The 23964-nt window shown below is 38.1% G+C and overlaps 1 protein-coding gene across 1 annotated transcript in view; it reads right to left on the reverse strand.

The window, feature by feature from the left end:
• Window positions 1–1942: 1942 nt before the first annotated feature.
• The window catches only part of LOC142350469 (MFS-type transporter SLC18B1-like), a 68008-nt gene continuing 45986 nt past the window's right edge, over window positions 1943–23964 (reverse strand). The window contains exon 4 of the mRNA XM_075402320.1: window positions 1943–2184. Within this exon, the coding sequence (XP_075258435.1) occupies window positions 1943–2184 (242 nt within the window). The remainder of the gene's footprint in view (window positions 2185–23964) is intronic.

The raw sequence follows: 23964 nt of genomic DNA on the forward strand, positions 1-23964 counted from the left end.
CGTTATTATATAGCACGTTTATATGTAAGAAATTAGCACGTGCTCCTGGGGGGAGTAGAGAATATAAGCTCTCTGAGTTGGGCGGCCAAAACAGAATAGATCCGTAATTTCTATGCATAAGTCAAAAACTTTCATGTCTTGACCATGACTTGACAGGCCATGGCACGTCTCAGGTTTTGAAACAAAACGTGACCAGCATTGATTTGTTAAGCCAAATCCTGAACTTCACAGGAGAGATACTGATCAAGGGGCCTAAATCCCAATGCGGGCAATACTGTTCAAACTGGTCAAGTGCAAAAGGAGCATATTTCTCACCCAGTTTGAGGTACCGGAAAGAAATTCAAATGTCCAGAACGTCCCGCCCTGTAGCAAGATATATAAATAGTCAAAATGTTATTGATCACTTTTTGTACATCAAGGTTGTCTAGTTCAAGACCTTTCCAGACAAAAAGTACCTATCTCTGAACTCTTGTTCGTTTTTGTCCAAAATTTTTGTGACCTCTGGATGCTAATTTCCCTGGATACTGAAAAAAATTAACACCTAGTGCACTCATTTCTATGTTTCTATATTTACATCCATATTTCCATGACGTGTAATTTGCAAAAAATAATTTTTCCCTGTGAATTAATCACTAACTCACCTGGACATAATGATATCCGTTCTGTGACCTCAAACTGGGCTTTCAGCTTTTGAAATTATTCTGGATAATGAACCCACATAACTTAATATTGTGATTTATTCAGTAATTATTGGTGATTGTCTTCCATCATCACTTCAATCATTTTCCAGTTGTTGATCACAGATTGTTCCTTCATCATGTGATGGCTTCTAAACAAACACTCACTGACCGACAAACTAGTGCAACAAAAATTCCGTCATTTTCAACATTGTTCTCAGGCCATGATCTCCAAGAATGACATCAAGTACGTCCTGTCCTGACTTATCCAGACGGAAAGTTTCTATTTCCAGACATTCATGCGTTCATGTTCAGACTTTCGTGCGTTCACCAAAACTTTCTTGCGTTTATGTTGGATCTTACATGTTAATCATCCGTACTCGAGACGCTAATCTAGCATTCAAATGTTTGCGGTAGCTCTGGTTTTTTTTTGCAAATTCTGATAATCATACTTCAAAAACTTCGATTGGCTTTTTCTACAAGGTAACTTTAGTGTGTACGATGTACTTATGCAGCTTTCCATAAAAAACGTCTTGATCTACATTTCATTAAAATCCTCTAAAGGGGACCGGTATTTGCTATCAGTCGGTCTTTAAATGAGTCACAGATCAGAATGCAGCTTTTTTTTCCTCTTAGCTTGTTTATCAGGTTTCCATTATGTTTCCACAAGGGATTAGCTTGCTTCCATTTTAGTGAATAGCGAAAGAGGAACTTCGAAGGAAGGAATACCAACTGTTAAAATATCAGAGTCAATGAGCCAAAGTTCTCCCAGAGAAAATTCCCCGTGAATACGTTTGAAGCTGCTCGGCCTTCCATTAAAAGCCTTTTTTCCATCGCTCTTCGAAAAAACGCTTACATTCATGAAGTTCATACTCTATTACCCAATTTGCAAATGTACAGGTCTAAATGTTTTGCAGATGCATCACGATCAACAACGGCAGAGCCAACATCTCTCAGAAAAAAATACAAAAAATTGGAAAAATAATTCAATTGAAATGGTCTCTGATCAGACCCACTTGTGTTCAAAATCGTTTCTGATCCGACCCAGTTGTACTCGAGCCGTTTATGATCAGAGCCTTTTGTGCTCGAATCTGTTATGATTAGACTCAAGTGCGCTCGTGCGCTCGAAATTGCTCTGTAATTTTGAGGGCAAAATGGTCAGAATTGAACTCGAAATGGACTGATCAGGACAATTTCGAGCGCACACTTCAGCCTGGGATCCATTCACAAAAATTGTGTTGTGCTAATTAACATAATAAATTCATTCAAACCTCTATTATTGTGTCGTAGTACACACGACCGACTAAACCATATCGAAACAAGAATGTAATATTCCAAGTTCCAGTCACAATCAGTAGAAATACGTATATAAGACACATGTTGTAGAATCCCACGACGTCATTGATGTATCCACCAACCACAAAAGCCCCGAATGTTTGACCACATGACAGTGCGAAGTTGAATGAGGAAGCAGACATAGTTTTGACTTGTTCCAAGTCAGTGAAGCCTTCGGAGAGTAATGTTCACGGCGCTTTTTGCATCTAATTTCATTATCAATTTTGTGTTTCCCGAAGCTATTCGAAAAAATTTTTTGATGTGTACAACTTGAGAATGTGGTACCCTTCCCCCTCTATTGTGGTACCCCCCCCCCCCCCATTGTGGTAACCTTCCCCCTCTTTAAAATGAGATTTTTAACTGGAAAGTCACCAAGCGACATTGCTGATTGCAAACTATAGGCTCTGACGAAATATATCAGCTATATACGGAGAAAATGATTAAGTTCAAACTTTTTGGTATTCTTTTGGTTCTGCATTTACAACACATATAATCAAAATTACTTAGTTAGATAATTGAATGATAATTTCGATAACTGCAGATACGACAGATTCATGAACACAAACTATCTGTAATCTGTTCGATTTCTTAGCCTTAATACCGAATGCCCGGGTTGACCTTTCCCGTTAATCCTACAAGGATCATATATGATGTCATATAAATCATAACGTATTTCCTAGTACGATCCTTGTATGGAACTTAAGATATCATATATGATCCTTGCATGAAATCAGGGAAATCATACAAAATCCTAGTGTGACTTTTAAGAAAAAAAACAGAAGAAATGTTCAGGAGCACTCAAAACCCACAATAAATGATTGATGAAAGTTGTATGAAATCAGAGAAATCATATATGATCCTTGTATGATTACTAGGAAATCATATATGATCCTTGTATGATTACCAGGAAATCATATATGATCCTTGTATGATTACCAGGAAATCATGTATGATTTCCTTGTAATCATACAAGGACCTTATATGACCCTTGTACGATTACCAGGAAATCATATATGATTTCCTTGTAACCATACGAGGACAATATATGATCCTTGTAAGATTGCCAGGAAATCAGATATGAGTTCACCATAATCAAAAAGACTCAATGTTGTTTCTTAGTAATCGTGCAAGGATTATTGATAGTCTCTGCTAGGATTGCCAGGAAAAAAGTACATGATTTCCTAGTAATCGTACAAGGATCATATATGATCCTTGTACGATTACCAGGAAATTATATATATTATGTCCTGGTAATCCTAGCAGAGATTCTCAGTACCCCCTGTTCGATTACTTGGAAATCGTTTACTGCCTTGGTATGATGACCACTTAACCTTGCAGGATACTCGTAAGCTAATAACGAAGCCATATGTGATCCCTATGTGAAAGGCTCCAAGGCATAGTAAGTTCAAAATTATCTTAGCCTGTTTAATGATCAGCTCGTCTCTTACAAAAGACTTCGAAAGTGAATCAATTAATTCAACAATGAAATGAAACTTAAACCAAGAGCAATGAAAAAACTATTATTTTTCATAAAAGATGCACCCTTATTTGACTAAAATACAAGGTGTAGTTTTCAAACTGTACTGGTAATCAAAATTTTCAATATATAAAGTTCAGCTACCTAAAAGCCACAATCAGCTTTGCAACCACATTAGGATCACAACGTCCGATCCAAGGAAAACTAATTAGAGTTTGCTTTTGCTTCTCTCAGGAAGAAAGGAAATCAAGCAAGAGGAAATTTGAAAAGTGCAAATAAATGTCTATCAGTTTTGTACTTGTCCAAGCCGCAGTCGGCTTTACTTAATTCTAGTTGTTTAGTGAGTCTCCATAATTGATTTGATTTTTTATCACTTGAGGACTGTCGTTTTCTTTGAAGCCTCAATGGGGTGACTTTTCAGCTTTAGCTATTCAATCATGTTCGAAAACTTTTATGTGAGGTATCAGAAAAACTTTGTCTGCTAAAGCCATGTGAAAGAACTTGTCGCATACAGCTTTAACGTTAACGGATAGCCGTTCCGAAGAATCCTCAACAACGTGATAAGTGTAAACTTCACAGGACGAACCTATTGGAGAAGAATGAGATTTTATCATCTTCATTAGTTCTATTGCCACAAATTCTTCGTCTTGTTCCCTGAAAAAGGCCCGTATCTTACCGCAGAGAAGGTTGCCATCACAACGAGCCGAAGTATAGCAATCTTTTTTGTTAGGCAAAGCTTCAAAGTAGAAAAATTCCAGATGCCTGCTTCGATAAGAAAAAAACTCGCCCAACTTTTCTCAAGTCCTCAGGTACTTCAAAAAATTGCATATAAACATCTGTGCGCAACTTTTCAGCTTGCATTTTTTGGCAAAACGGAGCAAGCTGATCTTCAACAATTGCTGATCGGAAAACTTCTTTGTTTTTCTGGTACCTCTATTATAAAAGTGGCAAGTTATTGACTGTGCCTGTGAACTTTGAGCATAGTAGGTAATTTCCAGATTCAAACATCATGCTTGACGTTGTCCATAGAGGCCCAAAGTTCTGCACTTGCCAAACCATATGTGACAACGAATGAAAATTTGCGGAAAAAACCTGTTCTGTGTACTCATCTTTGGTCTCACGCAAAAATTGATTGATTTGTCATTCGGCCTCTTTGCAAAATCTTGAAGACACCAACAGGAGTCGGATTGCACAGCTCAGCAGCCAGAACCGCTGCGCTCTCACTTCGTTTATAGTTAACCAAAAAGTGCGGGGCCAACATACAGCAACCAGACATTTAGCTGGTTCGCTTTGAAAAATTTCAGATCATCCAGTGGACGAATAGACCTTTTAATTTTTACAGGAGTAGCTAACGTTGCTACTGTATGTTTCAGGCATAGTAATTCACATCTATGAGTTTTCTTTTCAATAACTTCAAGGAGAACCTTAGTCACGCCGAGATAAACCTGATGCATTACATCCAATAGTGCTGTCAAAGGCAGTTTTGGTACAAATTTGAAAAAGGGCTTTTCTCTTTGACACCTTTGAAATGAGCTAGATTGCCGTTTCCAAGAGCTTGCAGATGAGATCTGTGAGTCTCAGGTCTTCTCATTTGGAACTTTTTGATAAAAAAAATATCTTGACTTCCCTATTGCTTGAGTTTCCGTTAAACAGAGTGTGCATCCATACTTAGCTCGACGATGCTGCATGTTGAGCATAGACGCCCTTGCCGGGATATCCGCAACTATTAGAATAATTTTGACAACTAACTTGTACTGGACTTTATTGTACTTAATCGTGAAATGCTGAGAAAGATTTTCTGAAAAATCGCTGACAAGCTTTTCCCAATCGGGTTTAGTTGTTCCACGCCAAAGTGCGTCAAGAAAAAAATTTTTGTATGTAGAACGTTTTATTGGTGGTAGATTGGCAATGGCTAACCAAAATGGCCACAGTTGCAATCGACACGACTTAACAAAGCAAACACCATAGGAATTCAAAATCAAGGAGATTGTCATTAGTTTTTGTTCTGAATTAAAACACGGCTTCACTATCAGGTCAGCCATTTCGTCTCTCGTGGAAGAATACTTGGCTATAATTTCTTTGTTTGAGTTAACTGTTTCATATATCTCTGACTTGAAGTTCAGTATCCTGTATTGACTATCGGGACAAGTCATGAGGAAACCCTCATGCTTGTCTTTCGTTAGATGGAAACGTCTCTTAAGGCTATTGAAACTAGGAATTAGGGCGTCAGGAAAAACTGTTTTCATGAAAGATAACCAGTCTTTGGCCTCCTCATCGGCAGTTCCGTGTTTCGCTAAAATTAGATTCAAACCCGTCAAAAAATTATTTCCTTTCGCTGCAGCACAGTTTTCATTGTCCTCTAAATCACTTGATGACCATCTTCTTTCACTTCGGTACCCACCAAATGTTTCCTCAGCTAATACAATGGGAAAATGTGCAATTGGTGACGGCGGGTGATCACTCAGTGTGTTGTGTGCACCGTCAAAATCATCAATTGCGACACCAGTGCCGACCCCAGATTCATTCTCAAGTGTCGATTCATCATTTTGAATTATATTTTCTTCATTCTCGATTGTAGTTTCATCATTTTCAAAAGTAGTTTCATAGTTATCAGTCGAACTACTGGACTCACTAGCATCAAAATTACGCATCTCCATCATTTTCCGTTTCTTATTCTTTATATCTTCCCGTTTTTTTCTTCTAAAGGTCCTAACAAAGCGCTTTTCAAGGTTAGCAGAAATCAATTGCATCTGCTTGTTGCTAAAAACAACTGGAGGCGCGCCATGCATATCAAAATGAGGACACCTGAATTCCCAGTTTTTAATACCGAAAAAATCTTCTCCGTAGAAAACGGTCAGTTCCTCATTTTTTTCGCGGTTTCTGATAGCTTTTAACTTTACGCATTTTTGTGTTTAAAAAAAGAAGCAACGTACTCCGTGTTGGGTTTGCAGGAGTGATTTGCAAAACTAACAGGCCCAACCATGATTCGGCTCTTTTTTACAAATATCAGTTCCGGCAAAAATAGAAATGGGTGTGAAATTTAGCAAATCCTTATCGTCAACTGTTTGTAATAGTGTATGTAAGCCGGGCAATAAAATATCGCGCTTCCTCGTAATTTTGATACTGTCTTCCAGGCCATAGAACAACCCATACCCCCCGAAACAATCGTGCTCAAAAAATAAAAAAATAACCGGCTTTCAAAGCTTCGTCATAACACGACGAAAGAAGTCGAAAAACTTTGCCGTAATTAGTATCCGTTATAAGCAGCCGCTGGGAAACATCTCGATCAACTTCGTCTACCATTGATTGAACATGTCTATTATTCTTCTCTATAAGCGTGTTCGATATCTGAGCATCACACTGGGCAAAGATTATCGACTTGCTTTTCGTTGCAGCTTCCACATTTATTTAATAAAAGCCTCCACATTCATTTTTATGTAATCAACGCATTTACTGAACAAAAGTTAGGCAGACCTTCGGCGTGGAATAACGTTGAAAAAGCTTCTTTTTTCAGCGCTTATGCACGGGCCAAATTGTCATCTATACTCCGAAATCGTAGATCGAATACGCAAGATTAATTGGATCGAATATTTTATCGCTGGTGCTCAAACAAAAGGTTTAACTCTGAAAATAATATCGAAAGAAAAAAATTTCAAAATCTGGAGTCCTATTAGCCGAACCCAACTCTAAAACGTCTGAATCCTGTTCGTAATTTAATCTCAATCATTGCTCATTTGTCTCAAACCTATTAGACAATTTTCTCAAAACAAAGTCAAAAAACATACCAACAACAAAGATAATCAGCCTAACTAAATGATTGGATTTCCGGTTATTATGACCTGTTTTCCCTTCACAACCAAAAGCTCATGAGAATCAAGTTAATTCAGCATTAAAGTCACATTACATCAAGAGCAATGAACAAATTATTAAACAACAAAAAGCACTGCTTTCAACAAATACTTGAAGCTAACATTTAAGATTTTTGATAAAAAATACCTACTGACTCCTTACGAACACAACTAAGCAGTATTATATGTGTTCAAATCAAATTTTAAACCAAATTTAACAAAAATTTAGAAAATCAAGAAGTCATGGAAGCCGTAAACAGCTGTGCAAAAACTTTGAACTCAAAGTCTGCTCATAGCAAACTACTAAGAACTACTAAGAAACTACTAAGAAAAACATCTGGACGACTGTGCAAAGATACTTTTCAACATTTAAAGAAAACTAAAAGGGAATTTTAGTGAAATATATGACAAATGAATCGAGCTAAAAGTCTGAGTCGGCTGCTCTTGCTTCTCTGAAGCAGTAATCGGGCTCCTTTGGATATTTTTGTCGAACGACTGTTGTGAATTCCAGAGAAAGTTCAACACGTGGTCGCGAGTTCATCTTGCTACGCTGTTGGCCAATCATGTAATTTTGTAGAAGGCAATCTTCGTCCTCGCCAAAAATAGCTTTCGCAAGATCACAACCAAAACGACAGGGGTCACTAACCGCAACAATGTCCAAAAGATTACGACCATTATGAATCACAGCCTTTACATTCTCATTGCTGTATGCCACTTGTCTGCCATAAAGTTCACCTTCAACGACACTCAAAAATTCGGCATTATCCGCTTTCAACTCATGTCGCAGCTGTCTTAATCTGTTTTTGTGCGCCTCAATATGCGTATCAAGACGAACTTCTAATTGCATCAATTTATCCGTTCGCTTTGGGGTTGAAGTCATGCTAGTCAATGGGGCTAGAGTTTTATTCGGCGTTGGAAGAGTAGAATTAATTTCTTGAGTACAAACATAGCTTTGACATTGCGATTCTGGGCCTATATTATGAACTTGAGAGTCTGCGATTTCTCCATCACTTTCAGATTCGGAGCTCGAAATCAACCTTTTACCATCAACTCGTGGCATTTTCAAGTTTCTCAAAAAAAAGTTGGCTTTGCTATCAGACAATCAACGTATGTAGTTTTGAAAAAAGATGTCTATTGACGAAAGACAGAGTTTTGAATTTATAGTATAACTAACACATCTATCGTTAGTGAAAATAGAATGTTCATTAAAGTCTACTCATTTTCTTGTTCGGCCTCTGAATCCCAAGTTATGCAAAGCAACATTATCTGTTTCGAGTTAAAATTGCTTTTGTAACAACAACACTCGATGTGATAAACTCTGCCACCATGCTGTTTTCTTCCAGTTAATCAAAAAAATCCGTTGTTTTGCAAACTTTTTCTAACAAACTGAAAAGTATCCGGTTTAGACAAATTTTTGAGAATAGACCTGAAAGCTGTTAAAAAACAAGCTTTAAAAAAGCAACTCAAACTAAGCGATAGACAAAATATAAAATAGAACTTGAGAAACTGCAAAATAACCGCAACTCTCGAACTGCTTTTAAAATTAGTACAAAATATTATTCTCTTCCAGTATCTCCTCATTTTATCAATTTTACAGCAAACAAACTGAATATAGAACCGAAAAGCCAAAAGCAATAAAACAGCACCTTTCAATTCAGAACAAACTCATGAAAATAAGTAAAAACTAAACACAGACTAACCAGTCAGTTTGCGGCTATGAACAGAACAAACTGCGTGTAGCAAAAATGTATTGTTTAAAAAATATCAGTTTAAACCTGGGCCACAGTCAGCCTAACATACGTCTATTTTCATCGTGGTAAAAGTCAACAAAATAGCATTGCAAATTTAGGATTGAAATTTAATGAAGAGGAAGCGAAATACATTGTTGTTGCAAAACTAATAACGCAAGGCCACAGTCGGCCATACAAGATCTTTATTCGTCATCAGAATTATCATCCGGCTCAACATATTCGTCGATCTCTGAGAGTGATGCATATTTTGTTTTCATATCTGTTCCATATTGATTCGCACCACGAATTGCGTCACGTAGGGCCCTAGCAGCATCTTTTGAGAAAAAACGCCCCACACACTCTTTGAACAGTGCTTCTTTCACGGGATCAGCTGCTTTGCGGCAGTTGTTCTTAGTGACATTTATATCCAAACGATGAGTAATCAAATTGTAGCTGCCAAGATCTGCCGAACGCAGACGGTCCACCAACAGTCGTTAGGGTCATCAGATCGAAGCCGTTGAAATTTAGCGGCGCAGAGTTATCACTCGGCACTGGCATAACAGTCTCCTCGCGCCTTTGCTTTCTCAGAAGATCAGTGAAACGTGCTCGAAAACGGTTGTTCTCGAGGGCAATTTTTCTTGCATTGTCTTCATGTACAACAAGTGGTTGTCTGAATTTCTCATCAAATAGATTGACAAGGTCGTCCGACAAAACTTCAAGGCAATCCGGGTTTGCAGTTTCATTTTCGTCCTCTGTCCCGCGAGTCTCATTGTCGTCAACATCCAAGTCCACACGAGGATCTTCAGTCTCCGGCTGCACGAACTTGATCATCTTCTTTGCCTTAGAAGGACCAGGTTGCGGACTCGGTCTTTTCAGACTAGGCGCCGGCGACGGCTGACTCTCATGGATACTAACGTCACTTAATTGACCACCAGCATCCACCATCTTTTGGTGTGCCTGTCTCATGGCTTCATTTATAAAACCATTGCCGATCACACCAATGAGAGAGCACCCGATCGGTTTTCCTTGGTAGAGGAGATCAACCTTTGACTTTGGGGGTTTATATTGAAGATTTACTTTTTGCCGAGTAGTCATCGTGGTCGGAAACATGACGCTATTGTAAGGTATTACAATCGGCTTAAGGTCACTTTTTTCGCTAAACATCCACCACAAACTTTGAGCGGTGCGCATTAGGTCCTGGTCGAATTCCTCGTAGTTTTGGGATGAATGACCCTTGGTTGTCCTTACCGGTCTTTCCATTACACGTCTAAAGAAAAGCTATAATTATTACAAGTTTTTAAAAGACGGAATCCAGAAAGTTGGCCTATTTCGAACAGTAAACTTATTTTAAATCATCGACTTGAGGGCCTTAAGATACATGACCCGACATAAAGCGAAATATAGAAAAACTTACATATTGGATACAATTGTCAATTTTTAGGCCCATCTAGACTCATATACATTGGCTTATCATAGCTCAGGTTTCGTAAGCATCCCTTTCAAAAAACATATGGAACAATTAACGCCCAGAAAAACCAAGAGAAACCAATATAACTTCTCAGTCAAATTTTCAATAAATGACCCGTTTGTTCTGCACAGCAGCATTTAATAGTCTGGTAGAGAGAAGCCACAACCAGAAAACTCCAAAAAACCTCAATTGCTATCAGATTTGAAGCATTTAAAACATTCAAAGACCTTCTGAAAGAAACGTTTTGGCGAGAGAAACACATCTTTTGACACACCATTGCAAGAAAAAGCTCTATTACCTCCAACCAATTCATAATTTTGTATGGTTGATTCCCCGCAGGGTTCGAAGAGACATAAGGCACTGAAAAGTCAAGTGGTAAGGGAAATTAGGCAGAAACGAACAACAATTGAAGTGAAAAGCTGACCTCATTCAGATAAGTTGCAAAAGAAGAAGATGAAGTACCTGTTGACTCAGATTTCGTATGCACCCTTTTCCATTTACATACCGAAAGATTCACGTCCAGAAAAACCATCAGAAACTAATATAAGTTATCCCAGGTTGGCCTAAAGAGGACAAAATTGCATCTCTCAGACAAAAAAAGCCAATTTCCAAAGAAAAACAGAACTTCTCAGCCAAATTTTCAATACCTGACCCGTTTCTTCTGCACAGCAGCATTGAATAGTCTGGTAGAGAGAAGCTACAACCAGAAAGCCCCGAAATCTTCAATTGCTATCAGATGTGAAGCAATTTAAAACAATCAAAGACCTTCTGAAAGAAACGTTTTGGCGAGAGAAACACATCTTTTGACCAAAACTTGCAAGAAAAACCAGCCCTATTACCTCCAACCAATTCATAATTTTGATAGTTGATTCCCTGCAGGGTTCGAAGAGACATAAGGCACTGAAAAGTCAAGTGGTAAGGGAAATTAGGCAGAAACGAACAACAATTGAAGTGAAAAGCTGACCTCATTCAGACAAGTTGCAAAAGAAGAAGATGAAGTACCTGTTGACTCAGATTTCGTATGCACCCTTTTCCATTTACATACCGAAAGATTCACGTCCAGAAAAACCATCAGAAACTAATATAAGTTATCCCAGGTTGGCCTAAAGAGGACAAAATTGTATCTCTCAGACAAAAAAGGCCAATTTCCAAAGAAAAACAGAACTTTTCTGCCAAATTTTCAATACCAGACCCGTTTCTTCTGCACAGCAGCATTGAATAGTCTGGTAGAGAGAAGCTACAACCAGAAAGCCCCGAAATTATCAATTGCTATCAGATTTGAAGCAATTTAAAACAATCAAAGACCTTCTGAAAGAAACGTTTTGGCGAGAGAAACACATCTTTTGACCCAAACTTGCAAGAAAAACCAGCCCTATTACCTCCAACCAATTCATACTTTTATATAGTTGATTCCCCGCAGGGTTCGAAGACACATAAGGCACTGAAAAGTCAAGTGGTAAGAGAAATTAGGCGGAAACGAACAACAATTGAAGTTAAAAGCTGACCTCATCCAGACAAGTTGCAAAACAAGAAGATGAAGTACCTGTTGACTCAGATTTCGTATGAACCCGTTTCCTATACATACCGAAAGATTGACGCCCAGAAAAACCATCAGAAACTAATATAAGTTATCCCAGGTTGGCCTAAAGAGGACAAAAATGTACCTCTCAGACAAAAAAGGCCAATTTCCAAAGAAAAACAGAACTTCTCAGCCAAATTTTCAATACCTGACCCGTTTCTTCTGCACAGCAGCATTAATAGTCTGGTAGAGAGAAGCTACAACCAGAAAGCCCCAAAATCTTCAATTGCTATCAGATTTGAAGCAATTTAAAACAATCAAAGACCTTCTGAAAGAAACGTTTTGGCGAGAAAAACACATCTTTTGACCCCACCTGGCAAGAAAAACCAGCCCTATTACCTTCATCCAAATTATAATTTTGTATAGTTGATTCCCCGCAGGGTTTGAAGAAACGTAAGGCACTGAAAAGTCAAGTGGTAAGGGAAATTAGGCAAAAACGAACAATAATTGAAGTGAAACGCTGACCTCATTCAGACAAGTTGCAAACCAAGAAGATGAAGTACCTGTTGGCTCAGATTTCGTATGCAACCGTTTCGATTTACAAACCGAACGATTCACCTATAGAAAGACCACCAGAAACCAATATATGTTACCCCAGGTTGTCCTAAAAAAGGACAAAATTGTACCTCTCAGACAAAAAAAGTCCAATTTCCAAAGAAAAACGGAACTTCTCAGCCAAATTTTCAAAACCTGACTCGTTTCTTCTACACAGCAGTATTTACTAATTTTGTAGAGAGAAGCCAAAACCAGAAAGCCCCGAAAAACTTATATTGCTATCAGATTTGAAGCAATTTAAAACATTCAAAGACCTTCTGAAAGAAACGTTTTGGCGAGAAAAACACATCTTTTGACCCCACCTGGCGAGAAAAACCAGCCCTATTACCTTCATCCAAATTATAATTTTGTATACTTGATTCCCCGCAGGGTTCGAAGAGACATAAGGCACTGAAAAGTCAAGTGGTAAAGGAAATTAGGCAAAAACGAACAATAAATGAATTGAAACGCTGACCTCATTCAGACAAATTGCAAACCAAGAAGATGAATTACCTGTTGGCTCATATTTCGTATGCACTCGTTTCCATATACATACCGAACGATTCATGCCCAGAAAAACCACCAGAAACCAATATATGTTACCCCAGGTTGGCCTAAAAAGTGACAAAATTGTACCTCTCAGACAAAAGGGCCAATTTCCGAAGAAAAACGGAACTTCTCAGCCAAATTTTCAAAACCAGACCCGTTTCTTCTGCACAGCAGTGTTTACTAATTTTGTAGAGAGAAGCCATAACCAGAAAACCCCGAAAAACCTATATTGCTATCAGATTTGAAGTAATTTAAAACATTCAAAGACCTTCTGAAAGAAACGTTTTGGCGAGAGAAACACATCTTTTGGATCAAACTTGCAAGAAAAACCAGCCTTATTACCTCCAACCAATTCATAATTTTGAATAGTTGATTCCCCACAGGGTTCGAAGAGACATAAGGCACTGAAAAGGCAAGTGGTAAGGGAAATTAGGCAAAAACGAACAATAAATGAAGTGAAACGCTGACCTCATTCAGACAAGTTGCAAACATAGAAGCTGAAGTACCTGTTGGCTCCGATTTCGTATGCACCAGTTTCCATATACATACCAAACGATTCACGTATAGAAAAACCACCAGAAACCAATATATGTTACCCCAGGTTGGCCTAAAAAGTGACAAAATTGTACCTCTCAGACAAAAGGGCCAATTTCCGAAGAAAAACGGAACTTCTCAGCCAAATTTTCAAAACCTGACCCGTTTCTTCTACACAGCAGTATTTACTAATTTTGAAGAGAGAAGCCAAAACCAGAAAGCCCCGAAAAACTTATATTGCTATCAGATTTGAAGCAATTTAAAACATTCAAAGACCTTCTGAAAGAAACGTTTTGGCGAGAAAAACACATCTTTTGACCCCACCTGGCAAGAAAAACCAGCCTTATTACCTCCAACCAATTCATAATTTTGAATAGTTGATTCCCCGCAGGGTTCGAAGACACATAAGGCACTGAAAAGTCAAGTGGTAAGGGAAATTAGGCGGAAACGAACAACAATTGAAGTTAAAAGCTGACCTCATCCAGACAAGTTGCAAAACAAGAAGATGAAGTACCTGTTGACTCAGATTTCGTATGAACCCGTTTCCTATACATACCGAAAGATTGACGTCCAGAAAAACCATCAGAAACTAATATAAGTTATCCCAGGTTGGCCTAAAGAGGACAAAAATGTACCTCTCAGACAAAAAAGGCCAATTTCCAAAGAAAAACAGAACTTCTCAGCCAAATTTTCAATACCTGACCCGTTTCTTCTGCACAGCAGCATTAATAGTCTGGTAGAGAGAAGCTACAACCAGAAAGCCCCAAAATCTTCAATTGCTATCAGATTTGAAGCAATTTAAAACAATCAAAGACCTTCTGAAAGAAACGTTTTGGCGAGAAAAACACATCTTTTGACCCCACCTGGCAAGAAAAACCAGCCCTATTACCTTCATCCAAATTATAATTTTGTATAGTTGATTCCCCGGAGGGTTTGAAGAAACGTAAGGCACTGAAAAGTCAAGTGGTAAGGGAAATTAGGCAAAAACGAACAATAATTGAAGTGAAACGCTGACCTCATTCAGACAAGTTGCAAACCAAGAAGATGAAGTACCTGTTGGCTCAGATTTCGTATGCAACCGTTTCGATTTACAAACCGAACGATTCACCTATAGAAAGACCACCAGAAACCAATATATGTTACCCCAGGTTGTCCTAAAAAAGGACAAAATTGTACCTCTCAGACAAAAAAAGTCCAATTTCCAAAGAAAAACGGAACTTCTCAGCCAAATTTTCAAAACCTGACCCGTTTCTTCTACACAGCAGTATTTACTAATTTTGTAGAGAGAAGCCAAAACCAGAAAGCCCCGAAAAACTTATATTGCTATCAGATTTGAAGCAATTTAAAACATTCAAAGACCTTCTGAAAGAAACGTTTTGGCGAGAAAAACACATCTTTTGACCCCACCTGGCAAGAAAAACCAGCCCTATTACCTTCATCCAAATTATAATTTTGTATAGTTGATTCCCCGCAGGGTTCGAAGAGACATAAGGCACTGAAAAGTCAAGTGGTAAAGGAAATTAGGCAAAAACGAACAATAAATGAATTGAAACGCTGACCTCATTCAGACAAATTGCAAACCAAGAAGATGAATTACCTGTTGGCTCATATTTCGTATGCACTCGTTTCCATATACATACCGAACGATTCATGCCCAGAAAAACCACCAGAAACCAATATATGTTACCCCAGGTTGGCCTAAAAAGTGACAAAATTGTACCTCTCAGACAAAAGGGCCAATTTCCGAAGAAAAACGGAACTTCTCAGCCAAATTTTCAAAACCAGACCCGTTTCTTCTGCACAGCAGTGTTTACTAATTTTGTAGAGAGAAGCCATAACCAGAAAACCCCGAAAAACCTATATTGCTATCAGATTTGAAGTAATTTAAAACATTCAAAGACCTTCTGAAAGAAACGTTTTGGCGAGAGAAACACATCTTTTGGATCAAACTTGCAAGAAAAACCAGCCTTATTACCTCCAACCAATTCATAATTTTGAATAGTTGATTCCCCACAGGGTTCGAAGAGACATAAGGCACTGAAAAGGCAAGTGGTAAGGGAAATTAGGCAAAAACGAACAATAAATGAAGTGAAACGCTGACCTCATTCAGACAAGTTGCAAACATAGAAGCTGAAGTACCTGTTGGCTCCGATTTCGTATGCACCAGTTTCCATATACATACCAAACGATTCACGTATAGAAAAACCACCAGAAACCAATATATGTTAACCCAGGTTGGCCTAAAAAAGAACAAAATTGTACCTCTCAGACAAAATAAGGCAAATTTCCAAAGAAAAACAGAACTTCTCAGCCAAATTTTCGAAACCTGACCCGTTTCTTCTGCACAGCAGTATTTAATAGTTTTGTAGAGAGAAGCCACATCCAGAAAGCCCCGAAAAACCTATATTGCTATCAGATTTGAAGTAATTTAAAACATTCAAAGACCTTCTGAAAGAAACGTTTTGGCGAGAGAAACACATCTTTTGGATCAAACTTGCAAGAAAAACCAGCCCTATTATCTCCAACCAATTCATAATTTTGCATAGTTGATTCCCCGCAGGGTTCGAAGAGATATAAGGCACTGAAAAGTCAAGTGGTATGGGAAATTAGGCAAAAACGAACAATAATTGAAGTGAAACGCTGACCTCATTCAGACAAGTTGCCAACCAAGAAGATGAAGTACCTGTTGGCTCAGATTTCGTATTCAACCGTTTCCATTTACATACCGAACGATTCACCTATAAAAAAACCACCAGAAACCAATATATGTTACCCCAGGTTGTCCTAAAAAAGGACAAAATTTTACCTCTTACACAAAAAAAGGCCAATTTCCAAAAAAAACAGAACTTCTCAGCCAAATTTTCAAAACCTGACCCATTTTTTCTGTTCAGCAAAATTTAATAGTTTTGTAGAGAGAAGCCACAACCAGAAAGCCCCGAAAAACATATATTGCTATCAGATTTGAAGCAATTTGAAGCATTCAAAGCCCTTCTGAAAGAAACGTTTTGGCAAGAGAAACACATCTTCTGACCCACCCTGGCAAAGAACAGCCCTATTAACTTCAACTAAATTATATTTTTGTATAGTTGATACCCCGCAGGGTTCGAAGAGACATAAGACACTGAAAACTCAAGTGGTATGGGAAATTAGGCAAAACGAACAATAATTGAAGTGAAACGCTGACCTCATTCAGACAAGTTGCAAACCAAGAAGATGAAGTACCTGTTGGCTCAGATTTCGCATGCACCCGTTTCCATATACCTACCGAACGATTTACGTAAAAAAAACCACCAGAAAACGATATATGTTAACCCAGGTTGGCCTAAAAAAGAACAAAATTGTACCTCTCAGACAAAAAAAGGCCAATTTCCAAAGAAAAACAGAACTTCCCAGCCAAATTTTCAAAACCTGACCCGTTTCTTCTGCACAGCAGTATTTAATAGTTTTATAGAGAGAAGCCACAACCAGAAAACCCCGAAAAACTTATATTACTATCAGATTTGAAGCAAATTGAAACATTCAAAACCTTCTGAAAGAAACGTTTTGGCAAGAGAAACACATCCTTTGACCCAAACTTGCAAGAAAAACCAGCCCTATTACCTCTAACCAATTCATAGTTTTACATAGTTGATTCCGCGCAGGGTTCGAAGAGATATAAGTCACTGAAAAGTCAAGTGGTCAGGGAAATTAGGCAAAAACGAACAATAATTGAAGTGAAACGCTGACCTCATTCAGACAAGTTGCAAACCAAGAAGATGAATTACCTGTTGGCTCAGATTTCGTATGCACCCGTTTCCATATACATACCGAACGATTCATGTTCAGGAAAACCACCGGAAATTATTATATGTTACCCCAGGTTGGCCTAAAAAAGGACAAAATTGTACCTCTCAGACAAAAAAAGGCCAATTTCTAAAGAAAAACGTAACTTCTCAGCCAAATTTTCAAAACCTGACCCGTTTCTTCTGCACAGCAGTTTTTAATTGCTTTGTAGAGAAGCCACAACCAGAAAAACTCGAAAAACCTTTATTGCTATCAGATTTGAAGCAATTTGAAACATTCAAAGACCTTCCGAAAGAAACGTTTTGGCGAGAGAAACACATCCTTTGACCCAAACTTGCAAGAAAAACCAGCCCTATTACCTCCAACCAATTCATAATTTTATATATAGTTGATTCCCCGCAGGGTTCGAAGAGATATAAGTCACTGAAAAGTCAAGTGGTAAGGGAAATTAGGCAAAAACGAACAATAATTGAAGTGAAACGCTGACCTCATTCAGACAAGTTGCAAACCAAGAAGATGAATTACCTGTTGGCTCAGATTTCGTATGCACCCGTTTCCATATACATACCGAAAGGTTCATATCCAGAAAAACCACCAGAAACCAATATATGTTACCCCAGGTTGGCCTAAAAAAGGACAAAATTGTACCTCTCAGACAAAAAAAGGCCAATTTCCAAAGAAAAACGGAATTTCTCAGCCAAATTTTCAAAACTTGACCTGTTTCTTCTGCACAGCAGTATTTAATAGTTTTGTAGAGAGAAGAAACAACCATAAAGCCACGAAAAACCCATATTGCTATCAGATTTGAAGAAATTTAAAACATTCAAAGACCTTCCGAAAGAAATGTTTTGGCGAGAGAAACACATCCTTTGACCCAAAATTGCAAGAAAAACCAGCCCTATAACCTCCAACCAATTCAAAATTTTGTATAGTTGATTCCCCGCGGGGTTCGAAGAGATATAAGTCACTGAAAAGTCAAGTGGTAAGGGAAATTAGGCAAAAACGAACAATAATTGAGGTGAAACGCTGACCTCATTCAGACAAGTTGCAAACCAAGAAGATGAAGTACCTGTTGGTTCAGATTTCGTATGCATCCGTTTCCATACACATACCGAACTATTCACGTATAGAAAAACTACCAGAAACCAATATATGTTACCACAGGTTGGCCAAAAAAAGGACAAAATTGTACCTCTCAGACAAAAAAAGCCAATTTCCAAAGAAAAACAGAACTTCTCAGCCAAATTTTCAAAACCTAACCCGTTTCTTCTGCACAGCAGTATTAAATAAATTTGTAGATAGATGCCACAACCAGAAGCCCCGAAAAACCTATATTGCTATCATCTGAAGCAATTTAAAACATTCAAAGACCTTCTGAAAGAAACGTTTTGGCGAGAGAAACAAATCTTTTGACCCAAAATTGCAAGAAAAACCAGCCCTATAACCTCCAACCAATTCAAAATTTTGTATAGTTGATTCCCCGCACGGTTCGAAGAGATATAAGGCACTTAAAAGTCAAGTGGTAAAGGAAATTAGGCAAAAACGAACAATAATTGAGGTGAAACGCTGACCTCATTCAGACAAGTTGCAAACCAAGAAGATGAAGTACCTGTTGGTTCAGATTTCGTATGCATCCGTTTCCATACACATACCGAACGATTCACGTATAGAAAAACTACCAGAAACCAATATATGTTACCCAGGTTGGCCTAAAAAAGGACAAAATTGTACCTCTCAGACAAAAAAAGCCAATTTCCAAAGAAAAACAGAACTTCTCAGCCAAATTTTCAAAACCTAACTCGTTTCTTCTGCACAGCAGTATTAAATAGTTTTGTAGATAGAAAACACAACCAGAAAGCCCCGAATAACCTATATTGCTATCAGATTTGAAGCAATTTAAGACATTCAAAGACCTTCTGAAAGAAACGTTTTGGCGAGAAAAACACATCTTTTGACCCACCCTGGCAAAGTACAGCCCTATTACATTCAACCAAATTATAATTTTGTATAGTTGATTCCCCGCAGGGTTCGAAGAGACATAGGGCACTGAAAAGTCAAGTGGTAAGGGAAATTAGGCAAAAACGAACAATAATTGAGGTGAAACGCTGACCTCATTCAGACAAGTTGCAAACCAAGAAGATGAAGTACCTGTTGGTTCAGATTTCGTATGCATCCGTTTCCATACACATACCGAACGATTCACGTATAGAAAAACTACCAGAAACCAATATATGTTACCACAGGTTGGCCAAAAAAAGGACAAAATTGTACCTCTCAGACAAAAAAAGCCAATTTCCAAAGAAAAACAGAACTTCTCAGCCAAATTTTCAAAACCTAACCCGTTTCTTCTGCACAGCAGTATTAAATAGTTTTGTAGATAGATGCCACAACCAGAAGCCCCGAAAAACCTATATTGCTATCATCTGAAGCAATTTAAAACATTCAAAGACCTTCTGAAAGAAACGTTTTGGCGAGAGAAACAAATCTTTTGACCCAAAATTGCAAGAAAAACCAGCCCTATAACCTCCAACCAATTCAAAATTTTGTATAGTTGATTCCCCGCGGGGTTCGAAGAGATATAAGTCACTGAAAAGTCAAGTGGTAAGGGAAATTAGGCAAAAACGAACAATAATTGAGGTGAAACGCTGACCTCATTCAGACAAGTTGCAAACCAAGAAGATGAAGTACCTGTTGGTTCAGATTTCGTATGCATCCGTTTCCATACACATACCGAACGATTCACGTATAGAAAAACTACCAGAAACCAATATATGTTACCCAGGTTGGCCTAAAAAAGGACAAAATTGTACCTCTCAGACAAAAAAAGCCAATTTCCAAAGAAAAACAGAACTTCTCAGCCAAATTTTCAAAACCTAACTCGTTTCTTCTGCACAGCAGTATTAAATAGTTTTGTAGATAGAAAACACAACCAGAAAGCCCCGAATAACCTATATTGCTATCAGATTTGAAGCAATTTAAGACATTCAAAGACCTTCTGAAAGAAACGTTTTGGCGAGAAAAACACATCTTTTGACCCACCCTGGCAAAGTACAGCCCTATTACATTCAACCAAATTATAATTTTGTATAGTTGATTCCCCGCAGGGTTCGAAGAGACATAGGGCACTGAAAAGTCAAGTGGTAAGGGAAATTAGGCAAAAACGAACAATAATTGAGGTGAAACGCTGACCTCATTCAGACAAGTTGCAAACCAAGAAGATGAAGTACCTGTTGGTTCAGATTTCGTATGCATCCGTTTCCATACACATACCGAACGATTCACGTATAGAAAAACTACCAGAAACCAATATATGTTACCACAGGTTGGCCAAAAAAGGACAAAATTGTACCTCTCAGACAAAAAAAGCCAATTTCCAAAGAAAAACAGAACTTCTCAGCCAAATTTTCAAAACCTAACCCGTTTCTTCTGCACAGCAGTATTAAATAGTTTTGTAGATAGATGCCACAACCAGAAGCCCCGAAAAACCTATATTGCTATCATCTGAAGCAATTTAAAACATTCAAAGACCTTCTGAAAGAAACGTTTTGGCGAGAGAAACAAATCTTTTGACCCAAAATTGCAAGAAAAACCAGCCCTATAACCTCCAACCAATTCAAAATTTTGTATAGTTGATTCCCCGCAGGGTTCGAAGAGATATAAGTCACTGAAAAGTCAAGTGGTAAGGGAAATTAGGCAAAAACGAACAATAATTGAGGTGAAACGCTGACCTCATTCAGACAAGTTGCAAACCAAGAAGATGAAGTACCTGTTGGTTCAGATTTCGTATGCATCCGTTTCCATACACATACCGAACGATTCACGTATAGAAAAACTACCAGAAACCAATATATGTTACCACAGGTTGGCCAAAAAAAGGACAAAATTGTACCTCTCAGACAAAAAAAGCCAATTTCCAAAGAAAAACAGAACTTCTCAGCCAAATTTTCAAAACCTAACCCGTTTCTTCTGCACAGCAGTATTAAATAGTTTTGTAGATAGATGCCACAACCAGAAGCCCCGAAAAACCTATATTGCTATCATCTGAAGCAATTTAAAACATTCAAAGACCTTATGAAAGAAACGTTTTGGCGAGAGAAACAAATCTTTTGACCCAAAATTGCAAGAAAAACCAGCCCTATAACCTCCAACCAATTCAAAATTTTGTATAGTTGATTCCCCGCACGGTTCGAAGAGATATAAGGCACTTAAAAGTCAAGTGGTAAAGGAAATTAGGCAAAATTGAACAATAATTGAAGTGAAACGCTGACCTCATTCAGACAAGTTGCAGACCAAGAAGATGAATTCGTATGCACCCATTTCCATATACATACCGAACGATTCATGTCCAGAAAAACCAACAGAAACCAATATATGTTACCCAGGTTGGCCTAAAAAAGGACAAAATTGTACCTCTCAGACAAAAAAAGCCAATTTCCAAAGAAAAACAGAACTTCTCAGCCAAATTTTCAAAACCTAACTCGTTTCTTGTGCACAGCAGTATTAAATAGTTTTGTAGATAGAAGCCACAACCAGAAAGCCCCGAATAACCTATATTGCTATCAGATTTGAAGCAATTTAAGACATTCAAAGACCTTCTGAAAGAAACGTTTTGGCGAGAAAAACACATCTTTTGACCCACCCTGGCAAAATACAGCCCTATTACATTCAACCAAATTATGATTTTGAATAGTTGATTCCCCGCAGTGTTCGAAGAGACATAGGGCACTGAAAGGTCAAGTGGTAAGGGAAAATAGGCAAAAACGAACAATTTTTGAAGTGAAACGCTGACCTCATTCAGACTAGTTGCAAACCAAGAACATGAAACACCTGGTGGCTCACTGTTCGTATGCACCCGTTTCCATATTTATACCGAACTCTTCACGTCCAGAAAAACCACCAGAAACCAATATATGTAACCCCAGGTTGGCCTAAAAAAGGACAAAATTGTACCTCTCAGACAAAGAAAGGCCAATTTCCAAAGAAAAAAAGAACTTCTCAGACAAATTTTCAAAACGTGACCCGTTTCTTCTGCACAACAGTATTTAATAGTTTTGTAGAGAGAAGCCACAACCAGAAAGCCCCGAAAAACTTATATTGCTATCAGCTTTGAAGCAATTTAAAACATTCAAAGACCTTCTTGAAGAAACGTTTTGGCGAGAGAAACACATCTTTTGACCCAAACTTGCAAAAAAAAACCAGCCCTATTACCTCGAACCAGTTCAAAATTTTGAATAGTTGATTACCTACACGGTTCGAAGAGATATAAGGAACTGAAAAGTCAAGTGGTAAGGGAAATTAGGCAAAAACGAACAATAATTGAAGTGAAACGCTGACCTCATTCAGACAAGTTGCAAACCAAGAAGATGAAGTACCTGTTGGTTCAGATTTCGTATGCATCCGTTTCCATACACATACCGAACGATTCACGTATAGAAAAACTACCAGAAACCAATATATGTTACCACAGGTTGGCCAAAAAAAGGACAAAATTGTACCTCTCAGACAAAAAAAGGCCAATTTCCAAAGAAAAACAGAACTTCTCAGCCAAATTTTCAAAACCTAACCCGTTTCTTCTGCACAGCAGTATTAAATAGTTTTGTAGATAGAAGCCACAACCAGAAAGCCCCGAATAACCTATATTGCCATCAGATTTGAAGCAATTTAAAACATTCAAAGACCTTCTGAAAGAAACGTTTTGGCGAGAAAAACACATCTTTCGACCCACCCTGGCAAAAAACAGCCCTATTACCTTCAACCAAATTATAATTTTGTACAGTTGATTCCCTGCAGGGTTCGAAGAGACATAAGGCACTGAAAAGTCAAGTGGTAAGGGAAATTAGGCAAAAACGAACAATAATTGAAGTGAAACGCTGACCTCATTCAGACAAGTTGCAGACCAAGAAGATGAATTACCTGTTGGCTCAAATTTCGTATGCACCTGTTTCCATATACATACCGAACGATTCACGTCCAGAAAAACCACCAGAAACCAATATATGTAACCCCAGGTTGGCCTAAAAAAGGACAAAATTGTACCTCTCAGACAAAGAAAGGCCAATTTCCAAAGAAAAAAAGAACTTCTCAGACAAATTTTCAAAACGTGACCCGTTTCTTCTGCACAACAGTATTTAATAGTTTTGTAGAGAGAAGCCACAACCAGAAAGCCCCGAAAAACTTATATTGCTATCAGCTTTGAAGCAATTTAAAACATTCAAAGACCTTCTGAAAGAAACGTTTTGGCGAGAGAAACACATCTTTTGACCCAAACTTGCAAAAAAACCAGCCCTATTACCTCGAACCAATTCAAAATTTTGAATAGTTGATTACCCACACGGTTCGAAGAGATATAAGGAACTGAAAAGTCAAGTGGTAAGGGAAATTAGGCAAAAACGAACAATAATTGATTCAGACAAGTTGCAGACCAAGAAGATGAATTACCTGTTGGCTCAG

Source organism: Convolutriloba macropyga, chromosome 12 (assembly GCF_964194025.1).
Source record: "Convolutriloba macropyga chromosome 12, txConMacr16.3, whole genome shotgun sequence".
Lineage (NCBI taxonomy): Eukaryota > Metazoa > Xenacoelomorpha > Acoela > Convolutidae > Convolutriloba > Convolutriloba macropyga.